We start from the raw sequence: 16,583 nt of genomic DNA, 5'->3' as shown, positions 1-16,583 counted from the left end.
GTCGTCGCGCATGGAGGTGGCCCAAGTTGGGCGTGCCTAAGCTGCAGTGTACCGGTGGGGTCCCGATGCGTGCCCTGGCACTTTCATCGTGGATCCGGGCCCCTGCCTGGCGTCGCACCATCGAGACTGAAAAGAAAGCAACACCATGGGTTCAATTTCAACAATAATTCTGGTGGAACAGACCAAAACCAATCTCTCCGATGGAGCTCCCTTGGCAGGTAGAGACGGAGACGGGAGGTAAAAGGACTGCTGCTCCAGGGGAGTCGTCTCGACGAACAAAACGGGTGTCGGGGAAGACGCAGAGATCGGCTCCCAACCGTCGAGGAGAAATTGATGTTCTTTTTTCTGGCGGAGATGGTGGTCGATCAGTTTATTTTCTTTCAGGGTACAGAAGGGACCGTGGGTTTTTTTTGACTTGAAGGGTCAGTGGCTTTTACGGTGAGAAACAGAGAGACGGCTGGTCGTTCGGTATATGCTCATTGTCGCTGGTAATGGAACGCACCGAGGTGACGACATGGCATGCGTTATGCATGTGCAGAATTGCTGATCTGAGTGGACCGGTGACATGGAGGTTGCATGTTGAGAGAGCATTGACGTGGCATCATGCTGATGTGGACAGTGCGCATGTAGAGAGAATTGCTATAGTGGGGAGCAACTTCTTAAGAATGATAGATATATAGGCCCACCCAACAAGCTATGAGCAAGGAAGCTAGCAGGAGATGGCACTGGTGGACGCCGAGGCTGCCTTTCTCCGACTACCGCGGCCGCCCCGTCTACCACGGCACCTCCGGCGGGTGGCGCTCCGCCATCTTCGTCGCCGGTATGCACTGCATCAACAACAGCTAGCGGATAATATTTTACTAGATCAACTTAGCAAACTATGTACTGTAGAAGGGGAAAACGCCCCTAGCGGTTCCCTCCTCCTCCGCGCTCGTGGTGGCTAACCTCGCGCGCGGCACCGTGCTGGCGGCAGCTCGTCCTGCTCTGGCGCCGGCAGAGTGCTCTGCTCCTCGCGCGCCGGGGTGGTGTTGGCCAGATGTGCGGCTGCCAGATCTTGCACGGACAGCCCGGTTCCTGCTGGCCCTGAACTAGCGTGGCCAGCGTGTTGCCGCCGGATCTCGCCGCGGTCGACGCGGCTTGCGTGGCTCCTAGCGCGCCGATAGAACTACGAGTGCGGGCATGTGGTGGCCTGTGGCGGCCGGGGCCCTCTAGTGGCACTGTGGCAGTGGCGCCGGCGATGTGTGGGGCTGCTGTGGCGCGTCCGGTTGTGTCGCAAATCGGCTCTGACTGATCCAGTGCCTTGTGACCGAGCTCCGGAGGTGCTCCATGGGGCAGCCGATGGCTGAGTGCAGCTCTAGTCCATTTGGCGGACTTTGGGAGGCACGACACCACGGGTGGTCTCTTTCTGACACTGGTTCGGCGGATCTCGTCCGGCTTGATCCGGTGAGGGACGGCTGCCTCACGGCATCCCTGCCTTGTCCCTGGCTGCTGGACACCCGTCGTGTCAGCATAGCACGCTCGTTGTCTTGATTGGCAGATTTGGCATCTCCGCAAATGCTGGATGTGTGGAGTTCACTCTGATCCAGGATTTCGATGCCAATCTGTACTTCTCTGGCAACCTGCTGCCAACAACACAGGGGACTGATGCTCTTCAATAATATAAGGTCTCAGCAGTTTCAGGTGAAAGCCATAGGTTTGGCCATCCATGGTCGTAACTGACATGACATTGGCGGTTTACGTTCGCTTGGCGAAGACTGAAGCTTACTCAGTCTTTCTCTTCTGGGTGAGAACCCATGGTCTAGCTTAGGCGGTTGGATCATACGAGGATGACATTCATGCATGCACCATTTCCTTGATAAAGACATCCCTGTGGATGAACCCACAGGGAGCTCATCATTCGGATGTTGTCAATGATGGGTTGTTGTGGCCGTTTTGCTGCCGTGGGTCGCCCGTGTCGCTTGATCCTAAGGGTCCTTTGAATTTTTCTTTTTCTCGTTGGCTATACACATCCAAGTCATGAAGAGGCTAGATAATATACTCATTGTGTTTTGTATCCACTTGATGTGATATTAATAGTTAATTAATAGCACCCATTATCGAAAAATGGCGGGGTTTTTTTAAAAATACATTTTTTGTTTAAAATTACAGAAATAATACGCAGAATAAAGAATTTACAAGAATAATACACCGTCGGCCCACTGCAGGCCGACTGAGCCCAGTCGGCCCACAGCAGGCCGATCGGCTATCAGGAGGCCGACTGCAGGCCGGGCAGCCACGCGGCGGCCTGTGGTTGGTCGTGCCATGTCGCGAGGGGGGAGGCAGCGGCCTGTCGGCGAGGTGCGCCCCTGTCGGCGTCCCGCGGGCCGATCGGCCACCTGGTGGCCGACAGGGTGCGGCCGACCTGACGCGCACAGGCCAGCCCGCCCTTATCCTCTCCTTCCCTCTCTCTTTCCTGCTTTGTTTTTCTCCTTCCCTGCCCATATCCTCTCCTTCCTCCATTCTTCTTGTCCCGTTGCTCCTTTCTTCTGTGTTCTTCCTTCTCCTCTCTCTACAGAAAAATGGCACCCATTTGTGCACCTAAATGAGCTACATTTTCGCGATTTTGGCACCGTGAATGGGTTCAACTCATTTAGGGCAGCGAAAAGAGGTGTCGATCTACTGACGGGGTAGCTCGTGGTGGTCGTGGTGAGCATTTTGGTGGAGGTGGTGGTGGTGAAGTTGGGGCAGTGTTCGTCGTTGGGGCAGTTGGGGTGGTGAGGTGGTGGTGGTGGTGGAGGTGGTGGAGGTGGTGGTGGTGGAGGTCGTTCGTCGTTCGTCGTTCGTCGTTCGTCGTTCGTCGTTCTTCGTTCGTGGTTCTTCGTTCTTCGTTCTTCGTTCGCACGCACGCTTTAAGGGTATATCTCAGCCCTCATTTTATTTTTCGTAGGTGGTCCGGGATTATACGTAAATATTGTTATTTGCCGCGGTAGTATACGTAAATATTTGTGTGCGATTATTGTTTTTTGGCCCGGTAGTATACGGAAATATTGTTATTTGCCCCGGTAGTATACGTAAATATTATTCGTTCGCACGCACGCTTCGTTTGATGTGAAAATAAATTTGTGTGCGATTATTCGTAATATAGTTGTAGGTGTGTGAATTGTATTAGTTGTTAGTGGGATAATAAGTTGTTGCTTAATACTTGACACGTACACAGTTGCGGGATAAGAAGTTGGAAACATGAATAAAAACTTGGAAAGAAGAGACAAGTTTTTTTTTGAAGAGTTGGGGTCGGCATGTGCATAGCAAAACGAATAATATTACATGTTAAAAAACGATGTTAAAAAATAGAGTTGGAAACATAATAAAAATTTAAAAAACGATGTTAAAAAAAAGAGTTTGAAGAGTTGGGGTCGGCGGCATGTGCATAGCAAAACGAATAATATTACATGTTAAAAAACGATGTTAAAAAACGAATAAGAAGTTTTTTTTGAAGAGTTGGAAACATAATAAAAATTTAATAAGCAAGCAAAAAATAGGAAAAGTGGAACTACATGTTAAAAAACGTTTCAGTCCGTACCCGATGCGAATATGAAGCGGATTACCCGCTAACCTTTATTATGCGTATTTTCTAAAGTTTAACCCATAACAAGTAGAAATAAGACGCATGCCTTTTTCTAAATTATTTTAACATAGATTAAAATAAAAAATACATCAACATGGCCATATAATTCAAATAAACTGAATTATCATATTTGTCGGTTATATTTTTATTATTATTTGAGGCCTATTTATTATTAGTAAACATGGGCCTATTTATTATATTATTTACTATGGTCCTGGTAATATATATATAGACATGTCTAATACTTGTATTTCGATGTTGAAAAAAAATAGGTGAGTCGAGATGTCCGATGTAGTGAAGTTGAGATTTTACTATGGTCCTGGTACTGTCCAAACAAATGAGTTGGGAGCAGATCTGAATGAATTTACTCACATAGAGGTTGCAATCAGCGCACCACAAACATGGTCTGTTAGTCAGTTGAAAGAATGGATTGCGGCAAGTTTAGGTGTTGATACTGAAACAAACACCGTCGGTGTTCATGCATTGTGGACACGGTCAAGTTCAAAAATTTACTTTTATTTGAGGCCAATAGTGGGAGACTCCGATTGGGTGCGGTGGTTACAAGGTTGTGAACGAAGGGGATGCAATCCTGTTGCTTTAGTGCTTCCCGTCGTGCAGGAGGTCACTGCACATGAAGGGGAGGGTGGCTACGAAGGACAGAGCAGTCATGTAGAAGGAGGAAATGCTTATGGTTACGAGCAAGGACAGAGCAGTCGGGTAGAAGGAGGAAATGCTTATGGTTATGAACCAGGGCAGAGTAGTCAGGTAGAAGGAGGAAATGCCGATGGTGATTACAATGGCGAGGTGGACGCTGACGAGGTAGATGGGCACATGCAGAACCAGATGGAAGAAGAAGACACCGATGTTGAAAGGGGTCATGCCGATGATTCTGACGAGTCAGATGAAGAAGAAAATGCAGAGGAGGTCCCGAATCCTGCATGGTGGAATCATGACTTATCATCTGCAATGACCGTGAATGATGGACATGATTCAGGCTGGCAATATCACCAGAACAATATTGCGACGGGTGCAATGTATCCGAACAAGCAAGCCCTGAAGGATGCAATAATTAATTGGGCAATGTCCACGCAAAGGGTTTTCAAAGCTGAGGTGTCCAGTCAGAAATTCCTCACAATGGTATGCAAGAATGCAGATTGTCCCGCAAGGGTGCACGACTTTCTCCCTAAGTATGGCACAAGTTGGGTGATAAGTGACTTAGTTAATCACACTTGTCTTATTCCCTGCATCCCTCAAGATCATGCCAACCTTTCATCCACGCTTATTGCTCGACTGTTTTACGATGAGATAGTGCAAGGCAAAGCTATGGAAGTGAAGGCAGTGCAGACAAAAGTGTTCGCCAGGTTGAAGTACAGAATTTCTTATGGCAAGGCTTGGAGGGCTAAGCATGCAGCGCTTGAGAGGAGATTTGGTTCTTATTTTGATGCATATGACTCTGTTGTCCACCTCCTCCACACCCTGCAGCAGTGGAATCCAGGCACCTATATCGATATCCAAGACATGTTCATGCCAGAGTTCCCAACTGTGAGGGTTTTGCATCGTCTCTTCTTCTCTTTCGGTGTATGCATCGAAGCTTTCAGGCATTGCCGACCGGTGATATGTGTTGACGGTACTTTTCTCACAGGCAATTACAAGGGTCAGATACTGACAGCCATAGGTCAAGACGGCCAAAATCAAGTCGTCCCACTGGCATTTGCTTTTGTGGAGAGTGAGAACATTGAAAGTTGGACATGGTTCTTCAGGCAGTTGAAAATATCAGTTGTCAAGGAGAAGCCGAATGTGTGCATCCTTCATGACAGGCATGCAGGTATACTCAGTGCGATAAGGACACTGACAAACCCAGGCCCTGAGGAACAAGTTCCATGGCAGGACTTGCAGAGCCGTTGGTGCATGCGCCATCTCGGGGCTAATTTCTTCTCGCAGTTTAGAAATAAGAACCTGATGAATCTGTTCAAAAAACTCTGCAAGCAGAACCAGTTATGGAAGTACAATTTGATACACGACAGACTTAATGTGTGCACGCAGAGACACGTGAGGGACAGGAAAGCTGCAAGAGATGCAGCGGTGAGGGCACATGTTGAAGCAGTAGCTGCACAGTTGGCAACAGGAACAGCGGCCGTGGAGGAGGAGGCTGTTGGGCTATGTGACCTGCCAGGCTTTGACCCACCTGGTACTAGGAGAAGGCTCGGGAGGTCGATTAAAACCTTAGAGCAGTGGATAGAGCATGAGCCTCTGGAGAGGTGGTCTTTGCTACATGACACACATGGAGCAAGGTACGGTGTCATGACAACGAACCTCGCGGAAACATACAACTTTGTCCTCAGAGGAAACCGGGCATTGCCACTTACAGCCATCGTTGAGGGTATTTTCTATGGCACCGTCAAGTATTTCAGAGACAGACGTCAAATAGCAGAGCAGCATATCTTGAACAACCCAAATACACGGTACTGTGAAAGAGTCACGAAGTACATGGACAACAAGATGCAAAAAGCTAGGTCACACACTGTAGTCGCCATCGGTAATCAAGAAAGAAGGTTTGAGGTCCGCTTAGCCAACAACAAATTCGGATGTGCAAATGAGTTGAGGACGCATGAGGTGAAAATTGGCAATGAAGCCTGGCCAACGTGTGAGTGCACATGCAATAAACCGAAATTGCTTCACCTACCTTGCTCACATGTACTTGCTGCTTGCGGGCAGCTTCGAATGGACGCAATATCGTTTGTGTCTCCATATTTTCTGAAAGAGGCTGTCCTCAATACCTGGACAGGTGAGCTGATGGGTTTTCGAGCAATGGGTAATTTCAACAGCGTCAACCCCGCCGATAGGCGTTACATTCCAAACCCAGAGCATATGCGTACAAGTAGAGGCAGACGGCAGCGTCAGCGCATCCGAAATGATATGGATGAATCTGAAGCAGGAGGTCCGACTAGGCAATGCATTCTATGCAATGAATTTGGCCATAGGGACACTAATTGTCCCACTTTCGTCACTGGGCATGGACGAGGCAACCGGGGAAGAAGAGGAGGTAGAGGTAGTAGAGGAGTAAGGGCGAGAGGAAGAAGCTAAGCTAGCACTAGTTTGTTCCGAATTTATAATAAGTGTGCTGTGGCACTATGTTCTGAAATTTGTATTAAGTGTGGCACTATGTTCTGAATTTTTATTAAGTGCGACACTATGTTCTGAATTTTTATTAAGAGTGCCACTATGTTATGAATTTTAATTAAGTGTGCCACTATGTTATGAATTTTTATTAAGTGTGGCACTTTGTTCTGAATTTTGTAAGTGCAGGAATGTCGGGATTGTGGTTGCTGAATGGGGACATTGATAAGGGTCATCGTGGTGCGATATGGTATGAGCGCATGCTTGAGCCTCTCGTCACTCGCACTCCTAAGGAAAACTGGAAGATACACTCAGGATGGCTTCTGCGGTACGTGCTTTATTAATTTGCACACTGACATGCATATTAATGGTTGAAATGGGAGACAGTAACTGAAAAGTTCTCTGATGAAGGTTGAAATGGGCCGGCCTTTTACCTTTCGCGCGTCTGGTTGAGTCTATCCCGGGTGAGAAACGCGTCGCCATCGATGGGTCTTTGCTGAGCTGCTTAGTGGACCGTTGGAGGCCAGAGACCCACACGTTTCACTTCAGATGGGGAGAGATGGCTCCTACTCTGGAGGATGTGTCACTTTTGCTGGGACTACCGTTGGCAGGTCATGCCGTAGGACCGTTGGACGCACCGGCTGGTTGGGAGCGAGCTCTCACAGAACGTTTTCACGGTGTTTTTCCGGATGCTCCCGATCTGGTATGGGAGCATCACGGACCTAAGTATGAGTGGTTGCTAAATTTCCGGGTAATTTCCCCTACCTATTCTCTTCAAGTTATCGCGCATAAAGTTGTACAGAAAATAATTGCGGCTTACTAAAACTTTCTCTTCGCTTAATGCAGATCCAGAACTTCCGGGCGCCCTTGACTGCGGAACAGATCACTCGGAGCCTCGAGGCCTACTTACTGTGGCTTTTCGGCAAGGTGATGTTCACGGAGAACCATGTCACCACTATCAGCGCCCTCTACATCCCTATGGCACTAGAGATAGCGAGCGCTCAGACGGCGGATCAGATCAGACAGAGGAGTTGGGGTTCGGCGGTGTTATCGGCTACATACCGAGGTATGTGCAACGGTTGCCAGCTTACATCGAGAAAGCCAGCCCTTCTTGGATGCCCTCTATTCCTACAGCTGTGGTCGTGGGAGAGGTTCTCTATAGGGCGACCAGATGTACGGGTTCATGAGCCTATAGACGCCATGCTTGATGTTGAGGGCATCGACATGCCTACTTTCGGTCTGTGTTGGACTCGTCGCAAGGTAGGCACCGTGTTGTAGTTTAATGCAACTTTTTCTGCACAAGAGATCGATCGATGCGAGCGGCTACTAACTTTTATTCTCTGCAGAGACGCTTTGCTAGTGATCAGACCAGGAAGGCGTACACAGCATTGAACGAGCAGTTCGATGCGTACACCGGGGTAATCTGGCAGCCCTACACGGCAGCAGCCATACAAGCGAGATACCCTGCTGGTATGTCTGTGCTATGCACAAGGGACCGAGATTACTGGATGACAAAATCGAAGATCATCTTCGATGTCTTCGTCGAGGAGATGGCACAACAGAGGGTTATGAGGCAATTTGGTCTTCTGCAGATGGAGCTACCTCCCCCTATAGAGAACCCGGTGCCAGCACACATCCACAGGTATTAACCAGTTTTTCAATGTTGCATTTTTTTTCATAGTACTCCATTCGAAGCTTTAGGTAATTGTTGAACACACACCACAATTTTAGGACGACAAGGAAGGGCATGAACAGGACAACTGCTGAATGGCTAGTTAGACTAGAGCCGTATGTTATAGAATGGGAGACAGCAAACACAAATCTATGGCACGAGAATCACAATTTCGATCTCGATGAATTCAATCTCTATTTGCGGCGCTACATGACCGGAACACGGTTACGCATTGTTGAGTACTCCCACCCAGAGGAGTTACCGGATCCTACTCCGTCGGATATGTACCCGAGCTATGATACTTCGGGCTCTAGGCAGTACGCGGTAAGATATTTTTTCTTTACGTAATGTTGTCACATATTTTGACGTGCAAGAGACAGACATTATTAATCGTCATGGAAATTTGCAGGCTACCTTGACACGGGAACTGTACGACGACGTGACCACCTTTGGACGATCACTATCGTCTGGACCTCTTCTTCAACATCGTCCAGTGGTACAGCCCTTCTTGGAAAGAATTCAGAATAAGATACGGACTGTGTACGAGGCTATCACGTGCACCCGGAGAACCGATGTTGTTCAGCACGAGCAGGAGCAGCCCCGTCACTCCATGCAACGACATCAACCACGTCCACGCCTAGCACAGCAGCCGACAACCAGGCCACCCCGTCCTGACCAACCTGGCAGTTCTACGTGGCACCCGCAGCACTATGGTCCCACGTCGAGCTTCGTGTTTTCTCCACAGCCACAGCAGCATGGTCCCTCCAGTTTCGTGTTTCAGCCAGAGCAGACGTCACACCCAGCAGGTATGTGTCTTCATATTTATTGTTTTCAATATTAATTGACGCGACCTCATTCTTCATGATGAACCGTTCCATCGCGTAGGGGCCTATGGATATCAGGCGTCTATGTCGGCATCACATGATACGTGGGGAGTGATCAACATCCCGAGGACAACATACAGGCTCAGATGTCGCAGCACACCCAGTGGATGAACATGTTTTCGACTCCTCCACCAGGCCCCACACAGGATACACAGCATGACCAGGGAGAGTCTGAGATTGCTCCTCGTCACGTTAGGGCACCCGACAGGTTGGGATGGTCCCCGATTCCAGATCCGCCTCCCCGCCAGGCCAGACGTCGTCACTGACGCTTCTATGTATCTGTATCAGTAGAGACATTACCATCTATTTCTGTGTAAGACTTATGTCTATTCTATGTATGAGACAAATGACTATGTACTTATGTACGAGACATATGCCTACTCTATTTTAGTACTCTGTTATCGGAACTACACGATCATATGTAGATAGAACATAATATTCATACAACGAGACATTGCAAGCAAATAGATAGAACTACATCTAAATTAAATGGTACGTAACTGAACTCACAACATACAGCATAAAAACTACATGAAGTCATCATCGTCATATGTTCGCGCCAACTTTTTCCCGCCATATGTTCGCGCCAACTTTTTCCCGCCACCCGTTTCCCGCCACCCGTTTCCCGCCAACCCTTTCCCGCCATATCGCAGCCGTTCTTTCCCGCTATTTTCTCCTCTCTACCTATAAAACCCCCTTCAGACGGAGCTGCATAAGCATTGCAGTGTGCTGGTGGTAAATTGGAGCACTGTGGTGGAGGTGAAGCTGTTGTTCGTCATTCTTCGTTCGAGCCGGAGCACCGGCAGTTTGGTGGCCGTCGTTCGTCCTTCATCCTTCGCACGCACGCTTCAAGGGTATATTTAAGCCCACATTTTATTTTTCGTACGTGCTCCGGTAGTTTTTGTTAATATTTTTAGATGTCAACTAATTAATCTGTCAATATTTGTAGTTGCTACGGCAAATATTCGTAATATAATTGTAGGAGGGTGAATTGTATTAGTTGCTCCGTTAATATTCTGTAATATATAGCTTCGTAATATATAGACATGTCTAATATTTGTTAGTGGGGATATTAAGGGGTAGGGTAGGTACTCAATGCGATTTGTGTGTTGCAGATGGCTGAGAGTACTCAGTGGGTGCTTAGCCCTATTGTTCATGTCCAAGGCTTGTCTCCAAGTGTTGTGCAAGTTAGTGAAGTGGACCTCACTTTTGATTGGTTGAAGACTAAATTCATGTTGAAGCAAGGGTTGAAGGAAGACGATTTTGTGTACTACGTCAGCAGGAAGCATTCGGATGGCCCTGGGGAAAGAAAATTGATTGACATAACTGATGATGGCAAGATTCAAGAAATGCTGAGCGAATGGGAATGGAAAAGGGTTGTTCAGTTGCATTGCTACAGGAAACCGAGTTATATGTGATGCATTTGTCATTCGAGATCCGCCTCCCCGGCAGGCCAGACGTCGTCATTGCAGCTCCTATGTATCAGTAGAGACATTACCATCTATTTCTGTGTGAGAACTTATGTCTATTCTATGTATGAGACAAATGACTATGTACTTCTCTATGAGACATATGCCTACTCTACAAGATCATATTTAGATAGAACATAATATTCATACAACGAGACATTACAAACAACTAGATAGAACTACATCCAAATTAAATGGCACGTAACTGAACTCACAACATACAGCATAAAAACTACATGAAGTCATCATCGTCATCCTCGATCGATGCAGAACTCTTGCCCTTCGACGATGAAGAACTCTTGCCCTTCGACGATGCAGAAACCTTGCCCTTCGATGATGAAGAACTCTTGCCCTTCGACGATGCAGAACCCGGAAGCGGCGGCATGAAGATATCATCTTCGTCCTCGCTCTCCTCAGTCCATAAACATGGATTATTTGCTGCAATCCTTCTGAAAGTTTCACTCTTCGGCACCACTACCTTCTTCCACCTGTCATGCAACCTAAGAAGTTCTTTACGTACCTCATAGGTCCTTTCAGGCCACCCAGAACTACGTAATTGGTGAGCCAACTCATTCATTATGGTGTCACTACCGGTGAGTTCGTCCCATGGAACTATCCTATTATCCATCCTGAAATCGGTAGCTAGCCTCAGAAGAGTCCTGCTCATCCCAGGGTGAAAACTACGATCGAAAGGATAATGGGACATCTCAACTACACTACACTGCAATGCTTATCCAGCTCCGTCTGAAGGGGGTTTTATAGATAGAGACGAGAAAATGGCGGGAAAGAACGACTGCGGTATGGCGGGAAATGTTGGCGGGAAATGGGAGGAGGGAAACGGGTGGCGGGAAACGGGTGGCGGGAAATGGGTGGCGGGAAATGGATGGCGGGAAATGGGTGGCGGGAAATGGGTGCCGGGAAATGGATGGCGCGAAAAGCGCAGTTTGGAAATGTCGATAACTTTCAAAACAAATGTTCATCACAATGGAAAAAGTTCCCGCCTTTCAAAAAATGCATGCAATTTTTTTGGAAAATATGATAACAAATGGTTCGTGCCACAAAATGAATGTACGTCACCTTTGCTGGAAATATTCTCGTGTTTCCAAAAAATATCCATGACATTCTACAAAATGGTACTCCCTTCATCCTATAATATAAGATGATATTACAATCAATATACTCACATATCACGTGGGTTAACAAATGTTTAGATGGATCATGACATTTTAAGAAAATATTCGTGTGTTTCTAAAAAAAGTTTGTGAAATTTTCAGAAAAGCATTTAAAAAAATGTTGTGTGGTTTAAAAAAATGGTATTTCCATTAAAAATATATTTGAAGAAATGTTACCATGTATTCATAACGTGTTAAAATATATACTTTTAAAAAATATTCGCGGTAATATTAAAAATAGGCATGCACCAGTCGGCCCACAGCAGGCCAACTGAGCCTAGTCGGCCCACTGCAGGCCTATCGGCCAACTGCAGGCCGACTGGACCCTGTCGGCCAACTGGAGGCCGACTGGGCTTGAATCTGCTGGCCGACAGCCCAATCGGCCAGCAGCAAACTGATGGGCCTCCAGTCGGCCTGCTGTGGGCCGACTGGGCTCTGTCGGCCTGCAGTAGGCCGATGGTGTATTATTTTTGAAAAATCTTTTTTTTGCGTATTATTTCTGTAATTTTTTAAAAAAATGTATTATTTAAAAAAAATTAGCCGAAAAATGTTACTAACTAGATAGCGATGCATATGCAGTGGTGGAGGGCGCCGGCAGCTTCGCCTACTACGGCGTGTCGGCTAACCTGATCACGTACTTGACGGGGCCGCTTGGCCACTCCAAAGCTGCGGCGGCTACGGCTGTGAACGTCTGGACCGGGACTGCCAGGCTCTTGCCACTGCTTGGCGCCTTTGTCGCCGACTCCTGGCTAGGCCGCTACCGGTCCATCATCCTCGCCTGCACCCTCTACGTCCTGGTAATTATTTAGAAAACTAATCTCCTCTCTCATTTTTCTTGTTAGATTTCTCTTTAACTACTACTCCCACCATTTTATAACGTTGTGTTTACAGATTTTCTCAAAGTCAAATCTAATAGGGTTTGCCAAGTAAAGAAAAATGTTACCATTAATAATACCAGATAAAAATAATATAAAAGTATGTGTCGCCATAGATTTTTTTTTTGACAAGGGGAATATATTAATATCTGGTGCCATAGATGTAGGTAATTTATCTGTGAACCTGCTCAAAGTTTTCAAAGCTTAACTTCCCAAAATTTTATTTCTTTGTGGACAAGAGCCAGCACATATAGGATTCAGCTGTTTTTTAAGCAGGAATATATTAATATCGCAAAAATACCAATTACACCCGCCTCTGCACTACAAAAAGTCACAAAGACATCCAGGATGCACATTGCCCGAAAAGAAAAAACAAAGGCCTCGCGAGAGTGATCAACTCCTCTCAGCAGCAACACACAAACCACCACCAAACACAACATCTGGAGAACATAAAAAGGTATCCAAAAGCGACCGCTTCAAGAAGGAAACAGTGCATAAGTGCTGTCGTCGCCGATCGAAGACCATAGATTTTCACCCTGGACAAAGACCGAGCTCTCAGAACAATACCTTCAACAAGGCAATTGCTAGGCACAACCAATGAAGTCCATTACCTTAGGTTTTCATCCTGAAAATCACGACTCGGCACCCAAAGAACACCACAAAAAAATGAAACCCTCCAGTGTTGTTGCCCCCACTTGACATTGTTGCTACTGAATGCTTTCAAACACCTAGCTGACTCTATCACCTTCAAGGCCCCCTCCGCTTTACTGATCATCTTATCTCAGCCATCAAGACTTTCTCCGCCACTATCAGTGCCATGGAAATTGAGATGCCGACATGTCCCATGATGTCAACAAATAATAGAACTTTGCGCCACGCCCTCCTGGAGCCACGTAGGCCGATATGGACGCGAACGACCGGATACTATCTGATCTAGATATCCTTGGGCAAGATCTCTGGCAGTAGTTCCCGAACACGTCGACAGCGAGATCGAGGAGGATCGATCAAGCAGAACATTACCGTGATGCGATAAGAGCACAAGGACCGCCACCACGCCGCTGCCTCCACCAAGCCGACGCCATCGCCGCAACAGCGGAGGACACCAGCCCGTGGCTCCAGGCGCCATATCTGACGGAAACGGCAGCGGCCTGCCCGCCGTCATGCCGCACTGACCCGCCCCACACACCAGCGCCACGCTTGAGCGGCAACAGTACGACGCGTAGACAAGAGGCAGGCCACCGGCCCGACCTGCTGGAACCGAGCAGTCGCCCAAAACATCGCTATTGTCACCATCGCCAAGGGAGACCCCGCCATGCCCGAGGACACCCCCTCGACGCGGGCAAGGTCCCCGCCGCCGCCGTCGATCGCGGAGGCTTCACCCTGCAGCTTCCTCCAGGGCAACGGAGAGGAGGGGTGGTTTTTTTTTGGGGGGGTGGCAGCCCTAGGTTTCATGATCCACCTGTGCCACCCGCACGGGAGCGACGCGGGGGACGTTATTAGCTGATCTACTTAGTTCCCCCTAGCCATCCCACTAAACATTATATCTTACTTTCACAATACTCACACTATTTATAACCCTTATAAGATCCATATTTTTAGATAATATTAATCCATGCTCTATTAATATAACTTGAATTATTATTTCTCAAAAGTTCATGATTAGACATTTGCTCGAAAATGCGTGGCAATGTTAAAAAAATTAAAGCAGGTGTACCATAATCAATATAGTTTCAGAGATTATTAATGCTAGATTTTAGTATTGTTGATGACACGTGCATTACACATTAAGGATTGCCACTAGTACATTAATTGCACAAACCGTCACAAGTCAAAACTACTCCTATATGTGCAGGGTTACGGCATGATCACTCTAGCATCCACGCTCCTTGCTCAGCAATCGTCACCAACCCTCGACAACGACTCCTCTTCACGTCCTTTGTCGTTGCAGGTGGCCTTCTTCTACGCCTCCCTCTATCTTATCGCCTTCGCACAGGGTGCAGACAAGCCTTGTGGCCTTTCCTTTACTGCCGATCAATTTGACCCTGACCACCCTAGCGAATGTGCAGCCCGCAGCTCCTTCTTCAATTGGTGGCACTTTTCCATAGCCGTTGGTATAGGTATCGCCATTAATGTCGTAAGCTACATCCAAGAGAATTTTGGTTGGGGAATTGGTTTTGGCATGTTGTGCACCGCAATGATTTGCGCCTTCGTCGTCTTCATCCTTGGCATTCCTACCTACCGCCTCCACATGTCCATCGCTGGCTCTGGTAGCCCCTTTGCCCGTCTCAGCCATAGTTTCATTACTCTTGCCAATAACTCAAGCTTCTTCTTCCGCACTAAAAGACACCAGTATGAAGATGAAGATGCCACAACCAACTTGGAGGAGGCACGCGGCATGCTAAGGCTATTGCCAATCTGGTTTGCATGCCTAGCATTTGGCGTGGTGTTCGCGCAAATAACTACACTCTTTAACAAGCAGGGTCATACCCTTGATCGGCGTATCTTTGGCGTCCTAGAGCTGCCGCCAGCCACGTTGCAAACATTCTGGCCAGCAGCCGTCCTATTGTTTGTGCCTTTTTATGATCGTCTTCTAGTGCCGGCATTGCGTTGCGTGACTGGCATCCCATCAGGACTGACGCTACAGCAACGAATAGGCACAGGCATGGCTGTGTCGCTAGCCGCCATGTGTGTGGCGGCGTTGGTGGAGGCTCGGAGGCTAGAGACGACGCGACAACATGAACTGGTTAACGATGGTGGTGCGACGGTGCCGATGAGTTGGGCATGGCTAGTGCCACAGTACATGATGGTCGGGGTGGCGGATGTGTTCGTGATAGTCGGGATGCAGGAGTTCTTCTATGACCAGATGCCTAAAGAGCTTCGTAGCCTTGGGATAGCGCTCTACTGCAGTGTGATTGGGGTTGGTGGCTTCATAAGTGGCGCTCTCATTTCACTCATTGACCGCATCACCCGCAGCGGTGGTGGCGACAGTTGGTTTTCTGATAACCTCAACCGGGCCCACCTTGACTACTTCTACTGGGTGCTCGCTGGCCTCAGTGCCGCCGAGCTTGTGCTCTACATCTACTTCGCCAGATCCTACGTCTACAAGGACAAAAGAGACCGTGCAAAGTGACAACCTAGAATTAGCAGTGGACGTATTTATGCATCGATCATTCGATGTAGTGGATGATCAGCAAACATTTTATTTACTCCACTGGACTGTGGTCACTTATGTGGTATTTGAAGAATATGTATCTTTGGTTGGTTTATGATACCTGTTTACGTTTTAGTTTTTCTGCCGGGTGGCACTTGGCTTTGTAATAAGCGTGTGCATGTATTGAAAGCAAGTATAAAACCTTAATTTCCTTTACTAGGAAAAAGCTATCGGTAAAGAAGCAACGCATTAGCAAGTGGCATAAGTAACTCTACGGGGCCCTCTACGTGTTCATGATGACAATGCATTTGAAGATAAGATGCACTGGTCTTGATGAACAGTACCGATTAATCCTCTCCCGCTAGGCGCTCTCTCCCGCTAGGGTTCCCGCCGCCGCCGGCCGTTGGCGCGCGCGCCCCGGCGCCTCCCGCCCCCCTCCCCTCCTGTTCCCGCCCCTGCGCCGCCTCCCTGGGAGGTGGCCGGGGCGGCGCCCCCCTCCCTCCCTCTCGGCCCCCTCCTCCGGTAGCTCTCCCCTGCCGCTGCCAGCGGGTGCCCCCGGCGCTGGCCCGGGTGGTGGCGGGCCCTTCCCTTCCCGCGCGCTCGTCTCCTTCCCGGGGCTGGTGACGGCTGCGGTGCTGC

At 48.2% G+C, this 16,583-nt stretch overlaps 1 protein-coding gene across 1 annotated transcript in view; it reads left to right on the top strand.

Moving 5' to 3' along the window:
• The first annotated feature begins 696 nt into the window (after positions 1-696).
• The window catches only part of LOC123056170 (protein NRT1/ PTR FAMILY 5.10-like), an 18,085-nt gene continuing 2,198 nt past the window's right edge, over positions 697-16,583 (top strand). The window contains exons 1-4 of the mRNA XM_044479873.1: positions 697-820; positions 12,498-12,715; positions 14,646-15,005; positions 15,639-15,919. Coding sequence (XP_044335808.1) covers positions 697-820; positions 12,498-12,715; positions 14,646-15,005; positions 15,639-15,919 — 983 coding nt within the window. The remainder of the gene's footprint in view (positions 821-12,497; positions 12,716-14,645; positions 15,006-15,638; positions 15,920-16,583) is intronic.

The sequence above is a fragment of the Triticum aestivum genome, chromosome 2D (assembly GCF_018294505.1).
Source record: "Triticum aestivum cultivar Chinese Spring chromosome 2D, IWGSC CS RefSeq v2.1, whole genome shotgun sequence".
NCBI lineage: Eukaryota > Viridiplantae > Streptophyta > Magnoliopsida > Poales > Poaceae > Triticum > Triticum aestivum.
The sequence above is the reverse complement of the archived record's forward strand: the minus strand, read 5'-3'. Positions and strand labels throughout refer to the sequence as shown.